This window comes from Oryctolagus cuniculus, chromosome 11 (assembly GCF_051225735.1).
Source record: "Oryctolagus cuniculus isolate XC-2025 breed Fujian yellow rabbit chromosome 11, ASM5122573v1, whole genome shotgun sequence".
Classification (NCBI taxonomy): Eukaryota; Metazoa; Chordata; class Mammalia; order Lagomorpha; family Leporidae; genus Oryctolagus; species Oryctolagus cuniculus.
This window is the reverse complement of record NC_142877.1, coordinates 13,946,554-13,973,143: the sequence shown is the minus strand read 5'-3', so window position 1 is coordinate 13,973,143 and position 26,590 is coordinate 13,946,554. Positions and strand designations below refer to the sequence as shown.

The window sequence follows — 26,590 nt, the reverse complement described above, 5'->3', positions numbered from 1 at the left end:
CTGGGATGCAGGGACCCGGGCGGAGGCCCAGCACCTGCATTCTAACCCTGCCTTTGCCAGTAAGCACAGGTCCTCGGGACAGCACCCTGCTTCCTTCCCGCGTCCCCAGTGCTATCATCCATGTAACGGGAACAGTGGCAAACCGCAGGTGGAAGAGCTTTCAGTCTCAAGTTATCCCAGACTCTAACCACAAGAAGCAAACTTTGGGAACCGAGGCTGAAAATAAAGCCCATGTTCATTCCCTCGTGGATTCCCCAACGTCATCCCCTCGGCCTCGGCCGCCCTCCTCGTTTTCAAGATTGTCCTCTAGGGGGCACGCAAGCTCCGCGGCTCTCGTTCCTCACTTCCGTTCGCCGTCACTCTTCGTGGTGCGCATGCGCACCACCCGTTCCGCGCAGCCCTTTCACTCCAGGGGGTTTGGCCAAAGGTTGCACCCATTACGCCTGCGCAAGGTCAGCCCCGCCCCTCCGCCGCTGTCCCCGGAAACGCTTCCTCCCACGCAGCCGCGGCGGCCCCTCGGGTAGCCGGAGCTTTGCCTCTCTAGGCCTGCGAGGCCTCTCCTCCATGGTCCTGTCTGTCAGCTCGGTGCCGGGAGCCTGCGGCTGAGGCCGGGCCACTCTCGGACGCGTCGATCTTCGAGTCCGTCGCCGGTGAGTGGAGCCCAGAGGAGCTGGTGGACGGGCCGGGGGCCGAGCAGCCGGGGTGAGTAGGATTTCCCTTCACTCTGGGAAGGGGTCTGTCCGCCCCGCCCTCCCCCCTGCTTCTGGGGTGGGCTCGCCCCCGGGGTCCCGGCCCCTCCTCCGGGGCCGGCTGGCTGAGGCCCGCCCCGTGTCTCCGCAGGTGCGGGGGCGGCCGGGGGCCCCATGGCGAGGCGGCGCTGACCGAGGCCTGGGCGGCGACCCGGCCCCGCGGGCGGGCATGGCGGGCCAGTTCCGCAGCTACGTGTGGGACCCGTTGCTGATCCTGTCGCAGATCGTCCTCATGCAGACGGTGTACTACGGCTCGCTGGGCCTGTGGCTGGCGCTGGTGGACGGGCTCGTGCGAAGCAGCCCTTCGCTGGACCAGATGTTCGACGCCGAGGTAGGGTCTCCGGGCAGACGCGGGTGGGGGTCTCAGCCTGTCGGAGTCGAATTTGTGGTCCGGCGCCGCTGGGCCCTGGGCTCCGCCACCTGCTTCGCTGAGTGACCCCCGGGAAGGGGTCTGAGCCCTGGCTGTCCCGCTTGGTAGCAGAGCGAGAAGCTGGTCAGGCGTGGATCCAGGCGACACTGCCGCATCTGCTTCCTGAGACCGGGGGTAGTGGCTTGGCTTCGCTGAGCTCAGTTCCTCCGGGGCCGTGCTGGCGGGAGGGAGAGGTGGATCGTGGCCTTTGGGGGTCAGGCGGGCCCCTGTGTCAGCTTCACTTACTGACCCGTGACCTGGGACAGGTGGCCTCACCTCTGTGCGCCCTGTTCGCTGTCTGCAGCTTTTCGGACTGGAGGCGCGAGAGCTTGCCGGGTCGGAGAGGCAGCTATGGTGCGTGGTGAGGGGCCCAGCTCCGGGAGCCAGGAGCCCTCGCTTCTGCCGCTCTCCCCTTGGTAGCCCTCGGGCACATTGTCATCCCAAAGAGATGAGAGTGAGAAGCTGACCGTGGCTTTGCTGGGCTTTTGTGAGGATAGCGCGGGATCATGGCTCAGCAGAGGCCTGTCTCTGTAAGCTGGAAGTGTGGGCAGATGTTTGGTTCTGGGTCGTGTTGCGTCAGGGGTGGTAGATTGCAGCCTCCCCGGGTGCCTAGTCGCTTCTTAGGAGCTTCTGTCCTGAGGAGGGCGCGTGGGGGCCCTGGGCTTTGTTGAAGAGCCGTCTGCTGCACAGAGTCCCAGGCTAGAGGTGAGGACACCTTTCCCTAGAGCAGGAGGTGGGAAAGATTTTCGGCTACAGCCACTCAGCTCTGCGTCCACGGCCAGTGTGTGAGTGAGCAGGTGCGAATGTGTTTCGGTCAAACCTTATTTGCAGTAATGGGTGCCTGGCCTGTGGGGCCGTGGTTTTCTGAAGTCTGTTCTAGACCTGTCTCTTGCTGTTTGTTTACTGTGTCACTTTGGGTGACAACTTCTCTGAGCTTTTATGCCCTTCCCTGTGAAAGGAGACCCCTGATCTGTCCACCTGCTGTGAGGATGGAGTAAGACACCGTAACGGATGTGTGTGGAAGCACCTTGTGAGAATCGGGCTGCTGGACAGCCCAAGAGAGGTGTTGTCTTGCGTGCCGTGAGAGGTGTTGTCTTGCGTGCCCCGAGAGGTGTCTTGCGTGCCCTTGCTTACAAGGCCCGCTGGGATCCTGGAGCCCGGGGCTCTCTGGGGCTCTCAAGGGCCGTCTCCAGTGTCTTTCCGTTTGTGATTCTCCTCAGATCCTGGGCTTTTCCACCCCTCCAGGCCGGCTCTCCATGATGTCCTTCATCCTGAATGCCCTCACCTGGTGAGTATCACCAGTTTTGCTCCCAGCTTTTGGGGTCTCAGCACTAGGACGAGCTCCCTCAGTGTGCACAGGAGACAGACTGGCACGTGTTCCCGGGGAGCGGTGGGCTGAGTGGGTGGCAGAGGCTGATTCCGGGCCTGGCTCTCTCCTGGGCTCCTTCTTTGCTGTTTTGACTTAGCTGGAAACTTCTAAGGTCACCGTGTGTGCTGCCGGCAGGACAGCTCCCACGTGAGCTGCCTTCTCTGCTCTGGAGCAGGTAGAGGAGAGGACTAGGAATCAGGAGGAAGGTTTCCATTTTGGTCTGGGTGTCATTGACGGGCCAAGTTATTTCCCTCCCCTCTGGGTCTGCGACTCCGCATCTGGACACAGAGGGTGGACTGGGGACCTCTAGGGCTACTGTCCACCGTCGCCTGTCTCTTGAGAGAGGGGCTTTAGCATGGGCGAACGAGATCTCAGGCTCCAGAGGCAAACTTACGTGGCTTTGAGTCTCCGCTTTCCTGTCTTGTCTAGCGACTGGGCAGGCTCATCTGCCTAAGCCCAGGTTCCTCGTCACCAAAAGGGGCAGATAGTCACTTCTGTCGGAGCTGTGAGGCTTTAGTGCGTTACTGCACAGGAAGTACTGAAAACAGTGCCTCATCCTTACTGCGGAGTTTGAAAACTGCTGGGCTGACTTGGACCTAAATTTACCTCCCAGATGTGTTCTGAGTGGCTTACACAGGTATTCGCCCAAGCTTAGTGTTCAAAACATTTTTGTTCAATTGAAAGTATATTTTATATAAAAATCCAGGTTGCTGGCTAATCTTGAATAATGGGAAGATAGATTGATTTCAAGCCAAACTTCTAGCATGATACGATTTGCCTAGGTACAAGTTAGCTGTTGTTTCCACTTTAGACAGAACATGTTTGCTTTCAGGGTGCTGCAGTCCCCACCAAGCCCTAGGATCCCCCCCAAGTGACAGTTGCCATTAAGCATCAAGCTTATGCTTTCATTTTCTGCTGTTCCTTTTGACTCACTTTTGATAGCACCTGCCAGGTTCCTCTAGGCGTCTGATAGTGTCACCCTTATCTGCTTCTCTTGTGACCACGATGTTCTTATGCTAAGTGTCCCCACCCCCAAGTAGCCTCATCTCAGGCCAGGACGACCCATGGCCACTCGCTGCTGTCCTTTCCCCACAGCGCCCTGGGCTTGCTGCACTTCATCCGGCGAGGGAAGCAGTGTCTGGACTTCACGGTCACTGTCCATTTCTTTCACCTCCTGGGCTGCTGGTTCTACAGCTCCCGGTTCCCCTCGGCACTGAGCTGGTGGCTGGTGCAGGCTGTGTGCATTGCGCTCATGGCTGTCATCGGGGAGTACCTGTGCATGCGGACGGAGCTCAAGGAGATACCCCTCAACTCAGCCCCTAAATCCAATGTCTAGGAGCAGGCCGTGTGGACAGCCCTGCTGGGACACCTTGAGGCGCTCAGACCCTCCGGGTGAGGTCCAGCCCAGGTCTCAGAAGATCCCTGGAAATGTGAAGTTGTGGGTGTGAGAGAGGTGTGAGGCCCCGGCACGAAGGCAGGGAGCAGTGAGGATCAGAGCCGCACGAATGGCCTCCATCTACGGAGCCGTGGTGTCTGGGAGGTCAGGAAGGGGACCTCCCGGAGGATCACAGCAGAATTGAAACCGTGTCACTCTTGAGCCATCATACCTGTCACCAGCCTGTTGTTCTAAAACGAGAACCGACAAAGCAAGGATATCTGATTGGAGCAAACCACTCTTCTAGTCGTGTGTCTCAGCTCCCCGGAGAGCTGCTGCCTTGGCCTCGCTGCTGAGCCACAGGGACCGTGCCGGAGAAGCCCTTGGTCTCTGGATCTACAGCTGCGGAGAGATGGAGGCGCAGCGCACGAGGCCGCTGTGGGGAGAGCATCGCTGACAGAGGCATCGCGCACAAGGAGAACGCACAGCCTGTGACCTGTTACACGCACGCGTGTGTGTGCCCACGAACCCATGACCGACTTCCTTCCAGTTCCCTCCACCGAGTCCCCGCCCTGGTCCCAGCTCTCAACGTGGCAGCCCAAAGGACCCCAGGAAAAGTCCCAGCATCGCTCCCAGTCTAACTCTCATGAGGCGTCCCTGCCAGCCCCCACTGGCGCTGTGTTCCGGCAGGAGTTCCATTTTCTTGCCTGATTGGAATTCTGCGGTGAGAAGGGTGTGATCCGTTGCCCAGAGCCAAGCAGCCCAGCCTTCCAGCCTGGGCCACACTGATAATGCTGACGGAGATAGGAATTTGCTGCTAAGATTTTTCTTTGGGACAGAGTTTCCTCTGTGAGGGGCTTGTGGCTGGCCTTCCTGTGTACATAAATGCAGTATTTTCCACGGTTCTACCTTTACTTTGTAATGCCATGGTTGGGGCTGAGAGAAACACAGCCAGCAAGGGAGCCATCAAGAACTGTAGGCTTCTCCTGTCCTGGGCCCCATCTGATTCAGATGCTAAGGGCAGGGACCCCCTTGTATCCCAACCCCTCTCCCTGCAGGTGCCTCTGCCCTGCCTCAGGTGAGCCACCGTGAGCCTTGGGATTCCATCTGGCTCCCTGTGGTTTCTGGTCTAGGTGGTTCTGCGTTGAAACCATCAGCATTGCTCTTTGGTTTTCTGGAGCTTGCCCAAGAAGCTGTCCGTTTTTGGCTTCAGTGTGAGGAGTGGGCCCTCCTGGGAAGTCTTTGTAGGCTCCTGGCTCTCAGTCCTGCAGAGCAGGGGCCTGAGGCTGGGGCTGACCAGGTGAAAGGTTAAAAAGTGAAGCGCCTGGGCAGACTGGGACAGCGCTGGGTGAGGCGCCTCGGTCACTCAGCGTGGTCTGGGACCTGATCCCGGCTGACGGGTCCGGGAGCTAAGACCAGCTGGGGTGACTTGGCCTTGGGTGCTGGGTCCCCCCGACCCCCGGCCACTGTACACTGCACAGATGGGTGACTGGTGTCACTCTGAAAGGCATCAGGACCACGTGTGGCTGCTGCCCTGTGACCAGCTGCGGCTGAAACCCCTCTTTGGGATTTTCCTCAAGGGCTTGTGCCCACCTCTCTGTGTGTCTTATGCAGTGACAAATCTCTGTCTCTTGAGTGCTAATTTTTTTTTTTTGGAAACCACCAAAAAGGGGAGCCAATTTTTAAACAAGTAACATAGCGACTGACCTGACACTTGGGGCTAAAAATGCATGCCCATCGTGGGCTGCTTATGATTTCCCTGTACAATAAGGGCAGTTTCTAGAGGTGAGTCCCGGGGAGGATGGCAAGGACAGTGACACGTCCTGTCATTTTATTAACAAATGACATCTGTCAATAAGTATCGGCAGTGGCTAGGGGCTCTACGTCTGCTCTGTCCCGCGGTCATCACAGCCTTCCGAAGTCGGGAGCTGCACCTTCTGTGTGTTGCGGGTCAGGAAGCTGTAAGGGGCTTACCCAGAGCTGCCTGTGTGGAGCTGGCAGGCCCAGGGTTTGTGCTCTGGTAGCGATACCAATAAGCTCATCCTGAAGGGGTCCTTAGTTAAGTTTTCGATGATTAAGCAGCCCGTCGGACCTCAGGTCTTCTCATCCTGCTGCACTTGTTTGGTTTGAAATACCAAAGATGAATAGTGCTTTATAAAGTTACTGTGTTTCCAAGAAAAACTGTTAGTACATGAAATATGTCTAGACTTCCTAGCGACTGTAGGAATGAAGAAAAATCTTTATTTCCTAAGGACGAAGGGTGGTGCCTGCAGCAGGAAGTTGCTGCAGCCTCCAGCTAAGTGGGCGTAGCTTTTGACTTCCTGGGGTCTGAAGTCTGGCCCTCCCTCCACCCCATCCTCACGTGAACCCTGTGAACCCTGCGACTGCTGCGTAGCTGGTGTTCAGGGTGGCTTACAACCCTGAAGGAGGAGGAGAAAGGGGTCCCTGGCAAAGAGCAACTCTGACTCTTGGCTCCGTCTAGGCAGCTCTGTCCAAATCCGGAGCACATGGGGGCCACATGGCAGCCAGCAGACGTTGGGGGTCCCCTCAGTCCGGGAGGGCTGGTAACCCAAGCACGTTCCCCTGGAAGCTGTTTCGTGGGCTCCTTCCTCGGTGACCCCCGGCCAGGGCGGCTTGCCTCTGGCGGCCCCCGAGCGGAGCCTGTGCACAGGTGTGGAACACTCCCTGCTACCTGCAGCCCAGAAGCCACCGACTTGGGTCAGGAGCGGCCGTCTGTGGAGAGTAAAAACCAAGGTCTTGGGACTTTTCCGTAGGAAAGCAGTAAAGGGAGGTGAGCAAGCACGGGGGCCAGGGAGCTGAAGGTTTGAGGTCTGGCCTGCCACTTCCGGAGCGCAGGGCTGAGTCCCGGGGTCCCCAGTATCTGCTGTGAGAACCTGGGTGAGCTGCTCCAGCTCCCCTGTCTAAAGATGTCCCGTGTGAAGCACCTAGCACACTTCCTGGCCTGTAGGCCGTGATCCAGAACTTGGCTGCTGCCTCTGCCGCTGCTCCCCGTCCTCTGAGCCGTGGCGTCTTCTAATGTGAGGTCGCCGGGAGGTCGCCGGGGGTCTGGGTGGTTGGTATGGAGCCCCTGTCTGCTCTCACCACAGCTGACTCCTGCGTCTTCCCCTGTAACCCAGTGAGGTCAGGATTTTACTGAGCCCGGAAGAGGGGCCTCAGGTTGGAGGGACTGAACAAGGGGAGAAGAGGGGTGGAGGGCCCCCAGTTGTGCCAATCTGGCCACAGCTCACCCATTCCAGCCTCCACGCGGGGCTCCGGTGAAAACTAGTGCAGCCCACACCCCCAAAGAGTGATTTTTGTTGGGAATGCAATGCCCTGACTCACGGCCCAGTGAGGATCGAAGTCCAGGCAAAGCCGACGGGACAGAAGTGCTTGAGAAAGAAGGCAGAGGCACACTTCTGTTCTGAGCTTGATGGGGTGGATGGTGCCCAGCAGGCAAAGCCACGTGGAGGCCACTCAGGGTGTGGGCCAGAGGCCACGCTGGGCAGGGGCAGGTGGAGGTGGAAGTGGAGGTCACGGGACAGAGACTGTGGGAAAGTGGGCGTGCGCTCTAGGCTGGAGCATGTGGTGGAGGGCGAGCACAGCACATACCGCAGGCTGGTGCCGGAGCTTACAGGTGGGGAGGTGGGGGGCACGCAGCAGAGGCGCCGGCAGAGGCTGAGGAGGAGTGCGGCTTAGAGCAGTCCCCATGCCGAGGCTGGGCCAGCCGGCAATGCCCAGTGTCAGTGCCCAGTGCTCAAGCGGAGGCCCGCCCTGTGTTCTCCCTGTCTCCTAGACTGGGCACTGCCTGACTTCCCTCCCGGAAGGCCGTGGCCCCTCGCTGACTCTGACAGCGCTGCTCTCCGAAGCCGCCCACCCTGCAGACTGCCTCTGCAGAGTGTGGAGAACTACACTTCCTCCAGATAAAGGGTTTCCTCTCCCGACTGCTGCTCAGGGCCCTGTGGCTCTTACAGAGGGTGACCCCGATCTAATGGGGTCCCAGGGCTCGGGTGAGGGTGGATACCCATTACCAGGCCCCGCCTGGCCCTGTGTGTCTGACCTGTGACTCAGGCCGTGCACCTGTGGAGGCCTGGATGACACCTGTTTGACAGCAGGGGCGCTGATAACATCGGCACCATGCTGATGCACACTCGTTCCGCCGGGTTCTGCCGGCCTGAGAGCTCTGGGCAGCCTCTCCTCGCCGCCTTGTTCTTTTGTTGGGACAGTGGAATGGGGAGCGGCAGACCCCAGTTGGAGTTCTTGCCCCTGTCTCTTCCTGGACAAGCGAGCCTGGGCAAGGCGCTGTGCATGTCCTTGGCTCGCTGAGCCGTCCTGAGGCACCTTGCGCCCCCTCCGCTGACCTCACAGAGGAAAATGCAGAGCCGGTGGGGGAGGGGTGCAGCTCGCAGGGGACGGGAGTGGGGCGAGGCTGAAGTCCTGGCCCGCACGCTTCCTCCCCTGCTACGTCCTTCCCAGCCCCGGGACAGACAGGTAGAGCTCACAGCAGTGTTGTGCAGTGCCCTGTGGGAGATTTTATTTGCAGACGGGAGACTTGTCCTGCCCCTCCCTCCCGTGCAGCCGAAGGCGGGCGAGATCTCCACCCTCTCACACCTCGCTCTGGCGCCCGCGCTGGATCACACCACCTGCGTGCAGAGACCTCAGTGTTAGGCGCTAAGGCCGCCTCCAGGGGGCGCTGTTGGCCGGCGAGAGGAGCTGGTTTTGCTGAAGGGGACTGCCGAGCCAGCCACCCTCTTCCTTTCACGGACACGCAGTGCTCCCACGGTGGGGCTGGAGTATTTCTAATTTTTTTTTTTTCTCACAGTAAATCTTATTTGAGGCATGCATGAGTCCAATATACATGGAGAACAGATTTGGTCCAAGGGGGTGGAATGCCTCAAAGCCCCAGTTGGCACTTCCCCACTCGCAGGTTTAGTTATTCCTAAACTCGTTTGCTTAACCTCTGGCTGTGAGAGTCAGAGGCGGGGCAGTTCTGGTTCCTCTGAAGCCATGAGACAATCCACCTGGGAACCCACACTTCCAGGGCCCCTCCTCCCCTAGAGCCCCTAGTGGCATCCAGAGGGGCCTCATGGCCTTGGTCAGTGGCTTCTCCCTCCCTCTGGGCCCGAAGGTGGGACCTCCCAGCACTGCCTGCCACAGCGCTGCAGAACTCCGGATGTCGAACCCCACGACTTCAGGGCCTGCACCTCCCGCTGGCCCGGCAGTGGCACACCCACCTTGCGCGGATGGCCCCTGGGGTGCTCAAGTGATGCCGAGCAGAAGCGGGTGCAGCAGCGCTTGACCCAGCGCAGAGTGGAGGCCCTGCACATGACCCGGGGCCCTGGCAGGCGGATCCGTGTGGGCAGCCCCTCAAACCAGTCGCCCTGGTCGGCTGCACCCAGCTGCCTCGTCTCCTCCCAGGGAGTTCCGTGGTAGGTCTTGATTAAGTTGGCTTGGGGGCCCCCAGCGGGTAGTTGCGTCCCCCAGGCACCAGGGTTGGGGCCGTGGCCCCTGGATGTCCTTGGGGCCTCAGGCTCCGCCTGCCCTTCCTTCCATGTCACTGCTGCAGGTGACCCCTCTTCCGTGCTCTTCGTCTCTGGTGCCACCTCAGACTCCCACTCTGGGGGCTTTGTCTCCTGAGATTCCGCGCTGGACTCGAATTGCTTGGACTCCAGATTCTTGTCGAGGCACGTAGCTGCCTGGAGCTCTTCAGTATTTTGTTTTTCTGTGTTGCTGACTTTGTTGTCCCTGGAAGGGAGAGGACAGGTGGTCAGTGGAGGAGGACAGAGGCCCTGGTCCTCCTGCCCAGGCCTGAGATCGCGGCTTTGCAGCCAGCTCGGGGAGCCTATTAGGATAGCGAGAGAGGGCCTGAAAAGAAAGTTCTCTAGTGCCCGGCAGTGGGGGGTGGGCTAAGTAGTGGCAGAGAGATGTGAGAGGTTGGGCAGGTGACAGGTGTGACCCACTGTAAGGACACATAGGAATATGAGGGAGGCTTCAAAAAGTTATGGAGAGATAGAATTATAAGGTAATGCAGGCTTTCCTGTGAGTTTGAAGTGCTCTGTGTATGGTCCACGTCTGCGCCTAGGTTAGGGGTCTGTCTCTCTGGAGTTCAGTTGAGAGAATGAACAGCCTAGTGTTGTTGTTTCAGATTGTGTTCCCAGGTATCACAGGTGCAATGCATGGGTGGTGGTGGGGGGTGGGGGCAGGACGAGGGCAGGACACCACCCCTCCTCAGTATGGTTGGAGCTTGGGGGTACACATTTGAGAGAAGTTCCACTGATCTAAAAAAAAAAAAAAAGTTGGAAAGCCTTGGGACTATGTGATCCAGTCCTTTGGCTCCATCTTTCTGGGCTGCCAAATCAGAGAGGTGGAGTAAGCGGAGACATTGCATGCTGGAAGGAGACAGCCCCTAAGGGCGTCTGATCAGTTGCGGAAGCGCAATGGCTGCACTGCCCTGGCTGTGTGAGGAGGGCGAGGCCTTGGGCTCAGGATAACAGCAGTGCTGCTGCCGCCCGCTGCTCACAACACTTCTGCAAGGCAGGCGGCAGTGGCGCTGCAGGGCGGCTGATGGAGCGCGGGCTTTTGGGGTCAGCCGGATGGGCTCAGATTCTGCTTCTACCCCTTACCGCCTGTGCAACAGGGCAAGAACTCAGACTGTTAGAGCTTTTGTTTCATTGTCTGTAAGACTGGGATTGTCCTGTCTACCCAACAGGATTGTGGTGAAGAACGAAATCACGAGGTGCATGTTTGCAAAGTGTGTAAAGCACAGGAGGTGGCATTGAGCAGGTGCCCAGCGAACGGTAGCTTTCTGACTGTTCTGGTGGGAACTCCCATTCTGATGGGACTTGGCGAGATGGCCTCGTCCTCAGATTTCAGGGGCCAGTCTGCAGGTGCGTCTCTGTTGTGACAGTTTGGGAGGGAGAGGGAGAGGACTGAGCCCCCTCGGTGCCCGATTGTGGGCTGGCCCATAGTTGGATGATTATGACCATTGTTACGACCACAGCAGTGGCCTCGGATCCCAAGTCTGCCACGTAATAGTTCAGTTAACTGGGATAAGTCTCTTCACCCTTTGAGCCTTAGCCCCCATCAGTGGGAAGGTAGAGCTGACAAGTAACCTGCCCCTGTGAAGATCAAACCCCTTCTGTAAATCCCTTAGCCAGAGCTCTGTCCCTGGGAGACAGCTGTCGGAGTCCCCAGGGAGCGACAGGTGGGCCCGGCTCACCTGGAGGCGATGTGGAGGATCTTTGGAACGCTGAGCAGTGAATTCCAACACCTCTTGGCCAGGTTATGCAGCTCCAGGATCCGGTGATTTGAGCTCTTGAGTATCTTCAGGAGCGACAAGTTCCTTAACACCTGCCGGGGGTTGAGAAACCAGAAAAATAGAAGCTTCAGCTCTCCCGGGATAGTCTGCCAGGCCCCTCTCTGCCTCTGGCTCAACTCGGCTCCTGGCTGCACCTGCACACCCCTGCTGGGTCACGCAGCCTGGCACGCGGGAGCAGCGCTGTGTGGGCACATAGGCTCCCCGAGCTGGGGCCAAAGGGGGACGTCTCACCATTTTAAGTCGGTTCCGCTTGATTATTTTGTTGATAGGCTGTCTTATCTTGTCCTGCAGTTTCTCATCTTGTGTCTGCGGAACAGAGAGAGAGAGGGAGAGAGAGAGCGAGCGCACGCGCAGGCGCTAACACAGGAGGAATTCCCCAGTGCCTCCACTGCACCTCTCCCGTTGGCTGAGCACAGTTTGACCTCCTGTGACTGGGAGTTTGACACCTTGGTTTTGGGGCAGAGCTGGAGAGACCATTTTAACTCTCCCATTTCCCTTCACCCTTCCCTCTCTCTCCCCTGTCCTTGGTATGGATGGACTCTCTGTTTAGGCCCCTCGTAAGGGGCTCACCTCCCACCCCCCGTCGAGGGCTCTGGTCCAAAGTCCGACCTGGAAAACCACTCTACTCTGGGGCCTCTTCTTTGCTGGTGGGCTCATGCTGGGGCTGTGAGGCTCCAAGACAGATGGAGCAAGACTGTACCAAGTATATCGAGCACCCTGCCCCTCTCAGTACAGCCAGCACTCAGGCGGGGCATCGGATGTGACTGCTAGAGCTCCCAGGCCGGAGGGCTGTGACGTCACTGAAATGTGTGACAGGGCCAGGGTCGGAGGCTCAGAAGGAAATCCCCATCTGTGAGGACACACAGTAGGTGACAACAGCGGCACCTCAGCAGAGGTTGTCACAGCTCCCTGTGAGGTAAGCGGGGGCCCCCTGTTTTTCAATGAGAAAGCCAAGATTCAAAGAAGTTGAATAGTTTACTCAAGGTCACCTAGCTGGGTGATGGTGGAGCTGGACATCTAACAAAGGTTTGAAGCCAAGGCGTCCCTCACTGTGCTCATTGGTGTTACGTAGATTGATTGCATACCTGCTATAGTCCAGGTGTTTTTTTTTTTTCTTTTTTTTTTTAAGAAGATTTATTTATTTTAAAGGCAGAGTTACAGAATGAGAGAGAGAGAGAGAGATCGTCCATCCTCTGGCTCATTCCCCAAATGGCCTCAATGGCTAGAGCCGGAACAGTCTGAAGTCAGGAGCCAGGAGCTTCTTCTGGGTCCCCCACATGGTTGCAGGAGCCCAAGCCCTTGGGCCATCTTCCTCTGCTTTCTCAGGCACATTAGCAGGGAGCTGGATCGGAAGTAGAGCAGCCAGGACTCAAACTCGTGTCCATATTGGATGCCAACAGCGCCAGCTCCGCACCAGGTACTTTTCTAAGCATTGGGAGAAAATTCTCCCCTTGGGGAGCTTACAGTCTAGTGGAGGGGAGACAAAGCCATGTGCCTTATTGTTGAACAGCTGGCTCTCTGGGATGAAGTGTGTACATGTGGGCGTGCAAGTGCTGTACATCTTATAGACATCTACAAATAATAAAACTCCACAATGCTCTTTACTGTAAATTTTATTATCCAATTCATATAGTATGATTTTCTTGAATTTTTCCCTCCTATCCATGGCTTCCAACCTGTGGTTTTAATGGATAAACAAATGTAGCATATACCAACAGGAATGTTGGTATCTCATTTACATTAAAAAGTAAGAAACAAAACAGTCAAGGTGTTGGAATTTTACTCATTCCTCAGCGACCTGATGGAGTTCCTGCTGAACTGGATCATAGGTTTTGGATATCGGAAGTATATTTTCTCAGGTTTGTGTGTGTGTGTGTGTGTGTGTGCTTTACAATGTCATGGCCATAGACTACATGTGTTTACATTTCATCTGCATTTATTAACGTTTCTTCTATTAGTTCTTAAGCCTAGACATGGCTAAGTGGATTTCTAATGTAAAGAGCCAGATAGTAAATACGTTAGACTTTGCAGGCCATAAGGCCACCACAAAACACGCCAATCACCAGAGTTCAGAGAAAAGTTTATTGTCGGGTTGGGGGAACCCGATGGGCCCCGGGGAGAGGACGAGAGAGTAAGAGAGTGTACGAGAGAGAGAGATCAAGAGAGAGCGTGTGCTCCGGAACAGGTCCTGGTAAACCTTGGTAGGGATGTGGGCAGGGAAGTAGGAGCTACACATCCCATTGTGGGGGTGGGAGAGGGAACACTGGTGGCTGGGCCATCTGGTCACCTGGCTTCCAGCAATGGCGGAGGGTCTAGAGCCTAGGATGGTGTCTGGGGCATAGATGGCACCACAGATAAGACTGCGCTATTTTACTAACCCAGGCCACATAGTTCTACTATTCATCTGTGTCATTGTAGTGTGAAAGCAGGTACAGGTAACAGGTAAATGAATGGGCAATGGCAGTGTGGCAATAAAACTTTATTTACAAAAATAGTTGGTGGGCTGGATTTCATCCATGGCCAACCAAGGGTACAGGCAGTCAACAAAACAATAAATTAAACCCAGTTTGTCACAATTATTTGTTTCTTTGATGTGAATACTCCTACCACAGCAGATTTCAGCCACGGAGTTGATGTCACCAAACTCAGAGTTGGGTAGAAATGCACAAGAGCTACCCTAGCCCTAGCGCTAGCCCTAACCCTAGCCCTAGCCCTAGCCCTAGCCCTAGCCCTAGCCCTAGCCCTAGCCCTAACCCTAGCCCTAACCCTAGCCCTAACCCTAGCCCTAGCCCTAGCCCTAACCCTAACCCTAACCCTAGCCCTAGCCCTACCCCCACCCCCAGCCCAAGCCCTAGCCCCAGCCCTAACCCTAGCCCTAGCCCTAGCCCTAGCCCTAGCCCCAGCCCTAGCCCTAGCCCTAACCCTAGCCCTAGCCCTAGCCCTAGCCCTAACCCTAACCCTAACCCTAGCCCTAGCCCTAACCCTAACCCTAACCCTAGCCCTAGCCCTAGCCCTAGCCATAACCCTAGCCCTAGCCCTACCCCTAGCCCTAGCCCTAGCCCTAACCCTAACCCTAACCCATGCCTTTATAGTCTATATTTCTCCTGTACAGATAAGCAGATATAAAGAATCTCAAGAAGATACAGTTAGTAAAAGGTAACAAAAAATTTAGAAAGTGATAAGTTTGAACATTTTCATCTTTGTTTTTAATATTCAGTTGTAAATTTCTTTAAAAATTTCTACAGGCCTTTTTTTCCCCCCAAGATTTATTTATTTATTTGGAAGAGTTGCACAGAGAGAGGAGAGGCAGAGAGAAAGTCTTCCATCTGCTGGTTCACTCCTCAATTGGCCACAACAACTGGAGCTGAGAGCCGAAGCCAGGAGCCAGGAGCATCTCCCATGCAGGTGCAGGGGCCCAAGGACTTGGGCCATCTTCTACTGCTTTCCTAGGCCACAGCAGAGAGCTGGATTGGAAGGGGAACAGCTGGGACTTGAACTGGTATCCATATGAGATGCTGGCACTGCAGGTGGCAGCTTTACCACCACAGCACTGGCCCAATTGTAAATTTCACAAGTTAAGTTTTGGTGTTAAGCTGTGCTTCACAGTCGCTTTGGTGAGCCCTTGTGAGCGAGCTGCAGCACACCACCGCCAGCTCGGGTGGAAACTTCTTGGAGAAAAGACTACAGGGTGAAGTGGACAGGAAGGGCGCAGGCAGTGGGTCTGCCCTACAGAAGAAAGCATGGGCTAGAGGGCGTCCCAGTGGGTGGGGACGGAGCTTGGGAGGCTTTGCAGGGACGCTGGCTGCTCCAGAAGCCTGGCGCTCAGCTCTGCTTCCCTGCAGTCTGACGAGCTGGTGAAACGCAGCTGCTCAGGCACACCCCAGTCAGAATAGCAGCTGATACCCAGGCAGGCGTGGGCGCCACTGCACCCCACGCCGCACCTGGCAGGAGTGTGTGCGTGCACGGGGACTGCTCAGCTCCCGCTTTGAGGGTGCTGGACCAAGCCTATCCTGCAGAGCAGCTTCTCCCATGGAAATGTCTTCTATTATGAGAGTGAAAGCAATGGCTGTGGGGGCGGGGGGGTGGAGGCGGTGGGGCTGGGGAGTGGCTGTGACAGGTTAAATTGGCTCAGGGACCAAGAGGGTGATGGCGAGGGAAGACGTCAAAGATGCTCCTTTCCTTCTCTCCCTCCTGTCCTCTGCAGTACAGCTCGGCTTCTGCCTGCTCAGCGTCCCCTTCCTTAGCTGGCACAATTTCAGCTCTCATCAACTGGGTTCTGCTGGACCGAGACTGCTCGGAGGCCCTGGTGCCTGCAGCTACATCAGGGTCATCTGCATCTGCCACTCAGCCCCTGGGCGCCAAGGGCTGAGGACCCCGGTGTGCTAGGCTCCACAGACAGCAACACTGTAGGCAGAACACACTTCCCTTCAAGTTCACAGCCAAGGGGAGAGGTACCACTAGAATGTGGGCTCCTCGGGAGAAGAAGTTTTTGTTTTATTTATTAATAACCTCCCAGAGCCTAGAATAGTGCCTGGTGGATAACTGGTGTTTGATAAGGATTTTCTGGAAAGTGAATGATGAGGGTAATCAAGGCACAGAGGAGGAGCTCTTAACCCAGCTGGGGAGGCAGGGAAGCCTTCCTGGAGGTGGTGCTGAGGATGGAGGATGAGTGGCAATAGGCCAGGCAAAGATCTCTTGTGGTGGACAAGGAACTCCTCAAAGAGGGGGTGTAAAGAGTGGAAAGGGGCTGAGAGTGGCCAGGGTTGGCCCTGGAGACACTTCTTAGAGTGCGAAGAGCTTGGAACCAGGCTGAGGAGCAGGGAGTTTGTCCTAAGGATCTAGGGAGCTCTGGAAGGGCTCCGTCGACTGAGACAGGGAGGCTGGATTCTGTGCTGGGAGCCCGCTGGCTGCCCCTGCTATTCTCTTCTAGTCTGTACTTTTTTTTTTTTTTAATGTTTATGTATTTTTATAAGACATTCTCTCTCTCTCCTCTCTCTCTCTCAGCAGTTTTAGGCTCACAACAAAATTGAGTGGAAGGTTCAGAGATTTCCCATCTGATATTCCCCTGTCTCTGCATGGCCACTCCCCCTATTAACATCCCCGAGAGAGAGATGTATTTGTTACAACTGATGGACTTACACTGACGTATCATCATCACTCAGAGTCGACAGTTTGCCTTAGGATTCCCTCTTGGGGTCGTATATTCTGTGGGTTTGGACAATTGTACAGTGACGTATGTTCACCTTGTAGTATTTTCCAGAATAGCTTCACTGCCCTGTAAGCCCTGTGCTCCACCTGTTGAGGCCTCCGTCCTCACTAAGCCCTGGCAAGCACTGCTGCTCACTGCCTCCGTAGGTTTGCCTTTTCCAGAATGTCGTATAGTTGGAATGATGCACTATACAGCCTTTTGGAGTTGCTTTCTTTCTCCTAGTAATATACATTTAATTTTCCTCTATGTCTTTTCATAGCTTGATCACATATTTTTCTTAATACCGAATAGTATTCTGTTGTCGAGACTTAGATTTATCTGTTTGCCTACTAAATAATGTCTTGATTGATTCTACACTTTGGAAATTATGAATAAAGTTGCTATAAACATCTGTGTGCAATTTTTTGCAAGAACATAAATTTTCAACTCCTTTGGATAAATACCCAGGAGTGCTGTTGCTGCGTCATAGCATTCACTCTTCCTAAGTGGCTGTACCTAGTCCATACTTTTTGCCCCTCGCTTGCTTCCCTGCCTTCTGAAGCCGTGACCACCTAAGTAGATCACCCCTAAGGGGGCAGGGAGAGCCTCGCCACCAGACTTTGTACAGCAGGCATAGCCAACAAAGCAGTTTTTCCAAATCCAGTCTTGTTTGGTCCTTTCATTTACCAGCGGAAAACCAACACTCATGGGAAGAGAGACTTGGCCAGTGACACAGAGCTAGTAAGCCTTGTGGGCTAAATCCGAGACCCTTGAGTGAGAGACCTCCATTCTTTTTAACTGTTAAGTGCACATAACAAAATGTACCATCTTAACCATTTTTAAAATGTTTTAAGGAAGAAACACACACACATATGCACACACACGCACACATGCACACACACACGCACACGCACACACGCACACACACACATCGAGAAGGCTTGCTCCCATCTGCCTGTTCATTCTCCCATGCTTGCAGTGGTCAGGAGCTGAAATGTAATTTACGGCTCCCGTGTCAGTGGCAGGAACTCAATTACGTAAGCCACCACCAGCGTCTGCATTGGCAGGAAGCTGGATTCAGGAGCCAGGAATGAAACCCAGGTCCTCGAGATTTATTTATTTGAAAGAGTTACACAGAGGGAGTGAGGGAGAGAGAGAGAGAGAGAATTTCCCATCTGCTGCTCCACTCCCTAAATGGCTGCAATGACCAGGACTGGGCCAGGCTGAAGATAGGATTCTGGAATTCCATCCAGGTCTCCCACATGGGTGGCAGGGGCCCAAGTTCTTAGGCCATCTTCTGCTATTTTCCCAGGCAGATTAGCAGGGAGCTGGATTGGAAGTGGAGCAGCCAGTTCTTGAACCAGTGCCCATATGGGATGCCGGTGTGGCAGGCAGCCGTTTTAACCACTGCACCACAACACCGACCCCTCTAGAACTTTCTTCATCTTGTGAAACTGAAACTCTATACTCATTAAACAGTGATCCACTGTCTCTCTCTCCCTTCAGTCCCTGGCAACCACTATGCTGTGTTCTATGAATTTGACTACTCTAGGTACAGCATGTAAGTGGAATTGTAGAGTGCTTGTGTCTTAGTGACTGGCTTGTTTTACTTACATAGTGTCCTGAAACTTCATGCATGTTTTAGCAAATGCCAGAATTTCTTTTTTTTTAAAGATTTATTTATTTATTTATTTATTTGAAAGTCAGAGTTACACAGAGAGGAGAGAGAGAGAGAGAGAGAGAGAGAGAGAGAGAGAGAGGTCTTCCATCCGCTAGTTCACTCCCCAGTTGGCCGCAATGGCCGGAGCTGCGCTGATCCAAAGCCAGGAGCCAGGAGCCAGGAGCCAGGAGCCAGGAGCCAGGAGCCAGGAGCTTCTGGGTCTCTCATGTGGGCTCAGGGGCCATCTCTACTGCTTTCCCAGGCCATAGCAGAGAGCTGGATCGGAAGAGGAGCAGCCAGGACTAGAACTGGCACCCATATGGGATGTCGGCGCTTCAGGCCAGGACATTAACCTGCTGTGCCACAGCCCCGGCCCCCAGAATTTCTTCTTAAAGAATGAATGATATTCCATTGCATGGGTACCACATTTTGTCTATTCATTTATCAGTTGTTGGACAGTTGAGTTGTCTCTCTTTTGACTATTGTGAGTAAACTGCTGTGATTGTGAGTGTACAAATACCTCCAGACTGCTTTCAGTCCTCTTGTATATAATGAAGGGTCTTCAAAAAGTGAATGGGAAGTGTGTATTATGGAAGAGCTATGCAAGGGATCCAAAAAATGTTTGCACCAAAACAAACATTTTAATTGTTTTCCACAAGCTTTTTAAAGTATCCTTGTATACCAGCAGTGGAATTGCTGGACCACATGGTGATTCTATTTTAAAATTTAAAAAAAAAAAGATTTATTTATTTATTTGAAAACCTGAATTACAGAGAGGATCTTCCACTGGAGTTTTCCCCAAATGGCAGCAATGGCTGGGGCTGGGCCAGGCCAAAGCCAGGAACCTGGAACTCCACCGGGTCACCCATCTTCCACTGGTCTCCCAGGTTTACTAGCAGGGAGATGAATGGGAAGTAGAGCAGCTGAGATGTGGACTGGTGCCCATATGGCGGCGGCTTAACCCGCTGCATCACAGCGCTGGCCCCTACTTTTAATTTTGTGAGGACTAAGCATACTGTTTTCTGTAGTAGCTGTACGATTTTATATTCCCACCAGCAATGCACTTGATTCTAGTTTTTCTACATCCTCCCCAATGTTTGTTGTTTCTGTTTTTGTCTTTCTGCTTTTGTAGTAGCCATCCTAATGGATATGAGTTTCCATCTTTTGATTTGTGTGCTTCCTCCCATACTTTGCGCTTTAGTTCCTTCGCTCCTGTCTGTGATCTCATGTGTTCTACATATGGTAAAGTTAACACTTGTCAGTGTTCCCTCCTAGAAGCTGTGACAAAGGCGTACTGTTGCATAACCTCAACAATCGATATGTGGAATGGTTGCATAACTGCCCTGACTCCCCTAGAGCCGACTCTTTGTGGTTACAGCTTCCAGGCCTGGCGACAGCCGAGATGTTTGCAGTCCCTACAGCCGTGCCTTTTCCAGAGCAGCAGATAAATGGAACTGCACAGCCCGGAGCTTTTCAAATCTGGGTTTCCCTCACTTGAGAGTCACACGTGTCGAGAGTCAGTAGTTTGTCTCTGTTCATGGGTGACCAGCTTGCCCCTCTATAAACTGCCACTGTTTATCTACTTGTTAAGGGATATCTGGCCTAGACTCTTGGTTTTCAGTGATTATGGATCAAGTTAGTAAACACATTTGTGCAGATGTTTGTGGGAACACAGGTTTCTGTTTCACTTGGTTATACGGAGGAATGGAATTACTGGATTGTATGGTAATTGTATGTTTAACTTTATGAGAAATTGCCAGTTTCCCAAAGTGGCTGTGCTAGTTTATATTCCCACCAGCAATGGATGAGAGGTCTCGGTGCTCCACATGCTTGGTACCATCTGGTGTTGTTAAATTGTTTGGGCTTTTTTGATGTAGTTGTGCCTCGTGGAATTGTTAATTTGTCTTTCCTTAATGATTAGTAATGTTGAGCATATTTTCATGTGCTTATTTGCCACTTCTGTCTTGCTTAGTAAAGTGTACTCAATTCTTTTGCCCATTTTTAAGTTGGATTATTTTCGTATTATTGAGGATTGAGAGTTCTCTCCAAAGTCTAGTAGTTCCCTTTATCAGAGATTTGCAAGAATTTTCTTTCTTTTTTTTTTTTTTTTAAAGATTTATTTATTTATTTGAAAGACAGAATTTCACAGAGAGAGAAAGAGGGGAAGAGAGAGAGAGGTTCTCCATCCGATGGTTCACTTCCCAGTTGGCCACAATGGCTGGAGTTGCACCGATCCGAAGCCAGGAGTCAGGAGCCTCCTCCAGGTCTCCCGTGCGGGTGCAGGGTCCCAAGGACTTGAGCCATCTTTCACTGCCTTCCCAGGCCACAGCAGAGAGCTGGATTGGAAGTAGAGCAGCCGGGATGCGAACCGGCGCCCATATGGGATTGCCAGCGCTTCAGGCCAGGGCGTTAACCCACTGCACCACAGCACCGGCCCCATGCAAGTATTTTCTATTAGTCCGTGGTTTATCTTTTCATGAACTTAAGAACAGATTCTTAATTTTAATTTTTATGAAGTCCAATTTATCATTTTTCAAAAAGTAGACAATGCTTTTACATCTGAGGATATTTGTTAACCCAAAGATACTGAGTCTTACTCCTATGTTTTCTTCTAGACATTTTATAGTTTTAGGTTTTTTTTTAGATTCATGTATATAGTATAAGGTGTGAATTGAGGTTCTTTTTCAAATGATTATCCAATTATTCCAACACAATTTGTTAAAAAGAATGTCTTCTCTCCATTGGATGCTTTCGTGGTTTTTTCAAAAGTTGATGGACCACACTTGTGGATCCAATTCCATACTGTTTGTTCTATCTCATTGGTCTCTGTGTATCCTTTGCTAGTACTGTACTGTCTTGATTCCATTATAGTAAATCTCACAATCTGTTTTGATTAGTGTAGCTTTGTAGTAACACTTGAAATCAGTGAGTTCAACAACTTTTCTATTTTTTTTTAATCAAAATCCCTTTGACTATTGTATTTCCTCTGCTTTTCCTTGTAAATTTTACAATCAGCTTATTGATTTCTGCACAATATGCCTGTTAGGATTTTAACTCAGCCCCCTGGATTCTTCATCCTGGGGCATTGCTCCTTTTTTGCTCATATTTGCAGTTGTAGTTTTCTCAACCTGCTTTCTGCCAGTAGAATTTTGGGATTCAAAGGTCTCTTCTCACCTTGAAAATTTATTTTTTAAAATTATATATAATTTTAGATCCAAAGGAAGTTGCAAAAATAGTACAAAAAGACTCCCTGTATACTTCGCCTAGTTTCCCCCAATGATGACAACTTTCAAAACTATTTGAAATCGAGGAGATTGACCTCAATACAATACGCAGGGCTTGTTTAGATTTTACCAGTTTTAACCATTTGTGTGTGCGTGTGTGTGCTATCATCAAAAAGATCTCTTGTACCATCTACACTGTTTCTCTCTATCCCATCCATAATCCATGGAAATCACTGATTGTTCTCTATCTGTATACTTTTGTCATTTCAAGAATGCTATATGAATGGAATCACTCAGCATATGGTCTTTTGAAACTTGCTTCCCCACCCCCCAGCATAATGCTCGTAGGGTCCAGCTGTGGCAGGCATCAGTGGATGTTTGGGGTGAATGCTTGGCTTTGCAGTTAAGATGCCTGTATCCCATAGCACGTACCTGGGTCTGAGTCCCAGCACTGGCTCCTGGTTCCAGCTTTTTATAGACTCTTTATATTTTATAGACTCACAGAATATTTAAAAAAATAAACACCTACAGGTCCTGTGCATCTTTCCTTCCTTTACCCCAGTGGTAACATCTTAAATGCCTACAGCAGTGTCAGAGCCAAGTGTAGTCTCCCTTTGTGTCAGTCCACCTTGTTGTGTCTAATAATGTGTTCCTTTCTGCTGAGTAGTATTCCACGGTATGCGGGTACCTCAGTTTGTTTGCCATTTACCTACCGAAGAACATTGAAACTGTTTCCAGTTTAGGGCTGTTGGAAATAAAGCAGCTACTCACATCAGGTACAGGTTTGGGGAGATAGAGCTGTAGTTTCTCCAGAATAATTGCTAGGAGTATGATTGCTGGATCGTATGTCTATGTTTAGTTTTCCAAGAAACTGCCGAGCTCTTTTTTGGGGTGACTATATCATCTTACATTCCTTCCTGCCAGCATGTACGGGCTGTGGCTCTGCATTCTAACTGCTTCTGCTATGGTCACTAATTTTTATCTTTCTTTTAAAGGTACATAGTGATATTTCATCATAGCTTAAATTTGCATTTCCTTGGGCCGTCCCCACAGCTCAATAGCCTAATCCTCTGCCTGTGGCGCCGGCACCCCAGGTTCTAGTCCCGGTCGGGGCGCCGGATTCTGTCCCGGTTGCCCCTCTTCCAGGCCAGCTCTCTGCTGTGGCCAGGGAGTGCAGTGGAGGATGGCCCAAGTGCTTGGGCCCTGCACCCTCATGGGAGACCAGGAGAAGCACCTGGCTCCTGGCTTTGGATCAGTGCGGTGTGCCGGCCGTGGCGGCCATTGGGGGGAAGACCTTTCTCTCTGTCTCTCTCTCTCACTGTCTAACTCTGCCTGTCCAAAAAAAAAAAAAAAGAAATTTGTGTTTCCCTAATAGCTATGAATGTTGAATATATTTCAGTGTATTTATTTGCCATCTCTGTATCCTCTGGTGAAATATCTGTTCAAGTCTTTTGCCCATTTTCCAATTGGAGCGTTTTTTTTTTTTATTGCTTAGTTTTGAGAGTTTTTTATATTACAGATATTAGTCCTTTCAGGATGTATGATTTGCAATTATTTTCTTCCCAAATTTGTTTACCTTTCATTTCTTTCTCTTGCCTTGTGCTGGCTAGGACTTTGGCTAGGACTTTGGCTAGGACTTGCAGTACTATGTTGAATAAAAGTTGTTGGGGCAGACATATTTGCCTTGTTTTTAATGGAAAAGCATCCAATCTTTCACCATTAAGTGTGATGTTAGGCATAAATGTTAGTCAGTGGTCTCTGTCAAGTTCAAAGTTGTCATCTATTCCTAGTTTTTTTTTTTTTTTAATCATGAATTGGTATTGAGGTTTGTCTAATGATTTTTTTTTAAGATTTATTTATTTATTTGAAAGAGTTACACACAGAGAGAAGGAGAGGCAGAGAGAGAGAGGTCTTCCATCCACTGGTTCACTCCCCAATTGGCTGCAACGGCTGGAGCTGCACCGATCTGAAGCCAGGAGCCAGGAGCTTCTTCCAAGTCTCTCAAGTGGGTGCAGGGGCCCAAGGACTTGCACCATCTTCTACTGCCTTCCCAGGCCATCACAGAGAGCTGGATCAGAAGTGGAGCAGCTGGGACTCAAACCGGCGCCCATATGGGATGCTGGCACTACAGGTGGTGACTTTACCCACTACGCCACAGAGCCAGCCACTGTCTAAGGATTTTTCTGCATCAATTGATATCATGTGATTTTTTTCCATAGTTCTTTATATGGTAGATTCATTATTGATTTCTTAATATTGATCCAGGCTTAAATCCCTAAATAACCCAGTTTGTTGTGGCATATAATTTTTTATTAATTGCTAGATTAAATTTCCTAGTATAAATAATAATCCCCTTTTATCCATGGTTTCACTTTCCGTGTTTTCAGTTACCTCTGGTCAAACATGGTCCAAAAATATTAAATGGAGAATCCCAGAAATAACCAGTTCATAAGCTTTAAATGGTGTGCCGTTCTGAGTGGTGTGGCAGCTCACGCTGTCCTGCTCTGATCTGCCCAGACTGAAAACTGCTCCCTTTGTCCATCACAACCGTGCTGCTTGCTCTGCTCCGCGTTACATTCTTCGTAACCATCTCAGTTATCAGATCCGCTGTGCTGGGACTGCTTCTGTCCCAGGAACACTTGCTTTACTTAGCGATGTCTCCAAAGTGCTAGAGTCATGATGCTGGCAACTCAGATATGCCAAAGGGAGACTGAAGTGGAAAAGGAAAAGTGCACTGAGAGATTTTGAAAAGAGAGATAGACCTCATTCATATAGCTTTTACTAAAGTCTGTTGTGATCATGGTTCTGTTATTATTAATTATTGTTGCCAATCTTTTACTGTGCCTATTATAAATTCATCTTTATTATAGGTATTATTCTATAGGTAAAAACATAGTGTAATAGTATATATAGGGCTCATTACTATCCAGTTTCAGGTTTCAAAGAGGATCTTGGAACACACCCTTCTGGGATAAGCGAGGCCTACCGTATTTTGTTGAGATTTTTGTGTCTGTTTTTATGATGGCTAAGGATCTGTGCTATATGGTACCTGTACTACCTTTGAAGTGACAGTGAAATCAGTTATAATAAATGTGGTTTAAAGACTCTAGGGTGGCCGGCGCCGCGGCTCACTAGGCTAATCCTCCGCCTTGCGGCGCTGGCACACCGGGTTCTAGTCCCAGTCGGGGCGCCGGATTCTGTCCCGGTTGCCCCTCTTCCAGGCCAGCTCTCTGCTGTGGCCCGGGAGTGCAGTGGAGGATGGCCCAGGTGCTTGGGCCCTGCACCCCATGGGAGACCAGGAGAAACACCTGGCTCCTGCCTTCGGATCAGCTTGGTGTGACGGCTGCAGCACGCCCGCCGCGGCGGCCATTGGAGGGTGAACCAACGGCAAAAGGAAGACCTTTCTCTCTGTCTCTCTCTCTCACTGTCCACTCTGCCTGAAAAAGATAAAAAAAAAAAAAAAGACTCTAGGGAAACTACTGAAGATTTTTTTAAAAACAAGTATAATTATTGGGTAAGAGAGAAAAGAAAATAGAATTGTTTAAAGTGCTAAGTTAAAACGAGAGAAGAGGGGCAGGTGTGGCAGTGCAGTTGCTGCTTGGGATGCCTGCACCCCACAACAGTACCTATTCCAAGTCCAAGTGACTTCGCCACTCATCCAGCTTCCTACTAATGCATCTTGGAGGGCAGCAGATGATGGCTCAAGTGCTTGGGTCCCTGCTACCCACGTGGAAGACCCAGATGAAGATTCTCGCTCCTGGCTTCAGCCTGGCCCAGTCCTGACTGTTGCAGGCATTTAAAGAGTGAACCTGCAGATGTAGATACTTACCTTTATCTCCCTTTCCTCTGTCACTCTGCCTTTCAAGTAGATGAAATTTTTTTTTTTTTGACAGGCAGAGTTAGACAGTGAGAGAGACAGAGAAAGGTCTTCCTTCCGTTGGTTCACCCCCCAAATGGCCGCTATCGCCGGTGCACTGCACCAATCCGAAGCCAGGAGCCAGGTGCTTCCTCCTGGTCTCCCATGCGGATGCAGGGCCCAAGCACTTGGGCCATCCTTCACTGCTTTCCTGGGCCACAGCAGAGAGCTGGCCTGGAAGAGGAGCAACCGGGACAGAACCGGCGCCCCAAGTGGTACTAGAACCCAGAATACCAGCACTGCAGGCAGAGGATTAGCCTAGTGAGCCACGGGGCCGGCCACTCTGCCTTTCAAGTAGATGAAATATTTAAAAAATTCATGTTACCAAGATGACACACCTTCATCAAGATGTTAAAAAATAAATAAGTAAAACCAGAGAAGATAGAAAAAGGGGAAAAAAAGAAATAGCATTTTAAAATGTGATGAATATTGAACCACTTATATCAATATCCACTTTAAGTGTATATGGCCTGAATATACCAATTAAAAGACCAAGATTTGGGGGCCAGCACTGTGGGTAAAGCTACCACCTGCAGTGCCAGCATCCCATATGGGTGCCAGTTCAAGACCCGGATGCTCCACTTCTGATCCAGCTCTCTGCTATGGCCTGGGAAAGCAGTGGAGGATAGCCCAAGTCCTTGGGCCCCTGCACCCACATGGGAGACCTGGGGGAAGCTCCTGGCTCCTGGCTTCAGATGGGTGCAGCTCCGGCTGTTGCAGCCAATTGGGGAGTGAACCAGAGGATGGAAGACCTCTCTCTCTCTCTCTCTCTCTCTCTCTCTCTCTCTGAGTAACTCTTACTTTCAAATAAATAATTAAGTCTTAAAAAAAAAGAAAATAAATGATAGAAGAGATTTAAAAACAAAAACAAAAAACCCATAACCCTACTTGAAGGTTGGTGTCTGGCCTGGCAGTTGAGGTGCTGGTTGGAACCCCCCTGCCCTACTGGAGTGCCTGCGTTTCCGTCTCAGCTCCGCTCCTGCTAATATAGACCCGGAGAGGCAGTGACGATGGCTCTGTAATTGTGTCCCTGCCGCCCAGGAGAGACACCTGGACTGAGTTCCTGGCTCCCAGCTGCAGCAGGTCCAGTCCCATTTGGGGAGTGACCAGTAGATGAGATACCCCTCTCTCCCTCCCTCCAAATTTTTAAGAAAAGTTTAAACTTTACTTTATATAAAGACACAGAGAGTTGAAACATAGAGGTGTAGAGAAATATATTATGCTAGCATAAAAGAGCAAGAGTAGCTATGTAATTCCTGACAAGCAGACTTCAGAATAAGAAATATCATCAAGGATAAAGATGACTATTACATAATAACAAAAGGATCTGCTCTCTAAGATCTAACAATGTTCCATGTGTATGCCCTAACAGTACAATGCCAAAA

General features: G+C 51.7%; 2 protein-coding genes and 1 long non-coding RNA gene across 6 annotated transcripts; 2 read left to right on the top strand and 1 right to left on the bottom strand.

Moving 5' to 3' along the window:
• The first annotated feature begins 456 nt into the window (after nucleotides 1-456).
• SYS1 (SYS1 golgi trafficking protein) lies at nucleotides 457-4,803 on the top strand. 4 transcript variants are annotated; one of them, XM_008274764.5, is made up of 4 exons: nucleotides 457-702; nucleotides 973-1,080; nucleotides 2,379-2,446; nucleotides 3,623-4,803. In XM_008274764.5, exons 2-4 carry the CDS (start codon nucleotides 982-984, stop codon nucleotides 3,861-3,863), a joined length of 408 nt encoding a protein of 135 aa, XP_008272986.2. In that variant the 5' UTR covers nucleotides 457-702; nucleotides 973-981; the 3' UTR covers nucleotides 3,864-4,803. The 4 variants fall into 4 exon arrangements, with proteins under 4 accessions (XP_008272986.2, XP_089164055.1, XP_089164054.1 ...); XM_089307929.1 differs by having other exon boundaries at nucleotides 471-650; XM_089307928.1 differs by having other exon boundaries at nucleotides 498-650; nucleotides 841-1,080.
• Nucleotides 4,804-8,929: 4,126 nt separating this feature from the next.
• Nucleotides 8,930-11,874, bottom strand: TP53TG5 (TP53 target 5). Its single transcript, XM_051844998.3, has 4 exons — nucleotides 11,788-11,874; nucleotides 11,449-11,523; nucleotides 11,119-11,249; nucleotides 8,930-9,644 (listed from the first exon to the last, which is right to left on the bottom strand). The coding sequence occupies exons 1-4, from the start codon at nucleotides 11,872-11,874 to the stop codon at nucleotides 8,996-8,998; spliced, it is 942 nt and encodes a 313-aa protein (XP_051700958.3). The 3' UTR covers nucleotides 8,930-8,995.
• A 6,036-nt stretch (nucleotides 11,875-17,910) lies between these two features.
• On the top strand, nucleotides 17,911-20,945 carry LOC149123344 (uncharacterized). The gene is made up of 2 exons (XR_016216527.1): nucleotides 17,911-17,966; nucleotides 19,444-20,945. It is a non-coding gene; the product is annotated as an uncharacterized LOC149123344 (long non-coding RNA).
• Nucleotides 20,946-26,590: the final 5,645 nt, after the last annotated feature.

Bases quoted from the DNA above. Each gene is read 5' to 3' on its own strand.
- SYS1 (XM_089307928.1), top strand. From the start codon at position 919: ATGGCGGGCCAGTTCCGCAGCTACGTGTGGGACCCGTTGCTGATCCTG. The intron at 1,081-2,378 runs GTAGGGTCTCCG...GATTCTCCTCAG, and splicing joins ACCAGATGTTCGACGCCGAG to ATCCTGGGCTTTTCCACCCC. The intron at 2,447-3,622 runs GTGAGTATCACC...CTTTCCCCACAG, and splicing joins ATCCTGAATGCCCTCACCTG to CGCCCTGGGCTTGCTGCACT.
- TP53TG5 (XM_051844998.3), bottom strand. From the start codon at position 11,874: ATGAGCCCACCAGCAAAGAAGAGGCCCCAGAGTAGAGTGGTTTTCCAG. The intron at 11,250-11,448 runs GTGAGACGTCCC...AACCCCCGGCAG, and splicing joins AGCGGAACCGACTTAAAATG to GTGTTAAGGAACTTGTCGCT. The intron at 9,645-11,118 runs GTGAGCCGGGCC...TCTCCCTTCCAG, and splicing joins ATCCTCCACATCGCCTCCAG to GGACAACAAAGTCAGCAACA.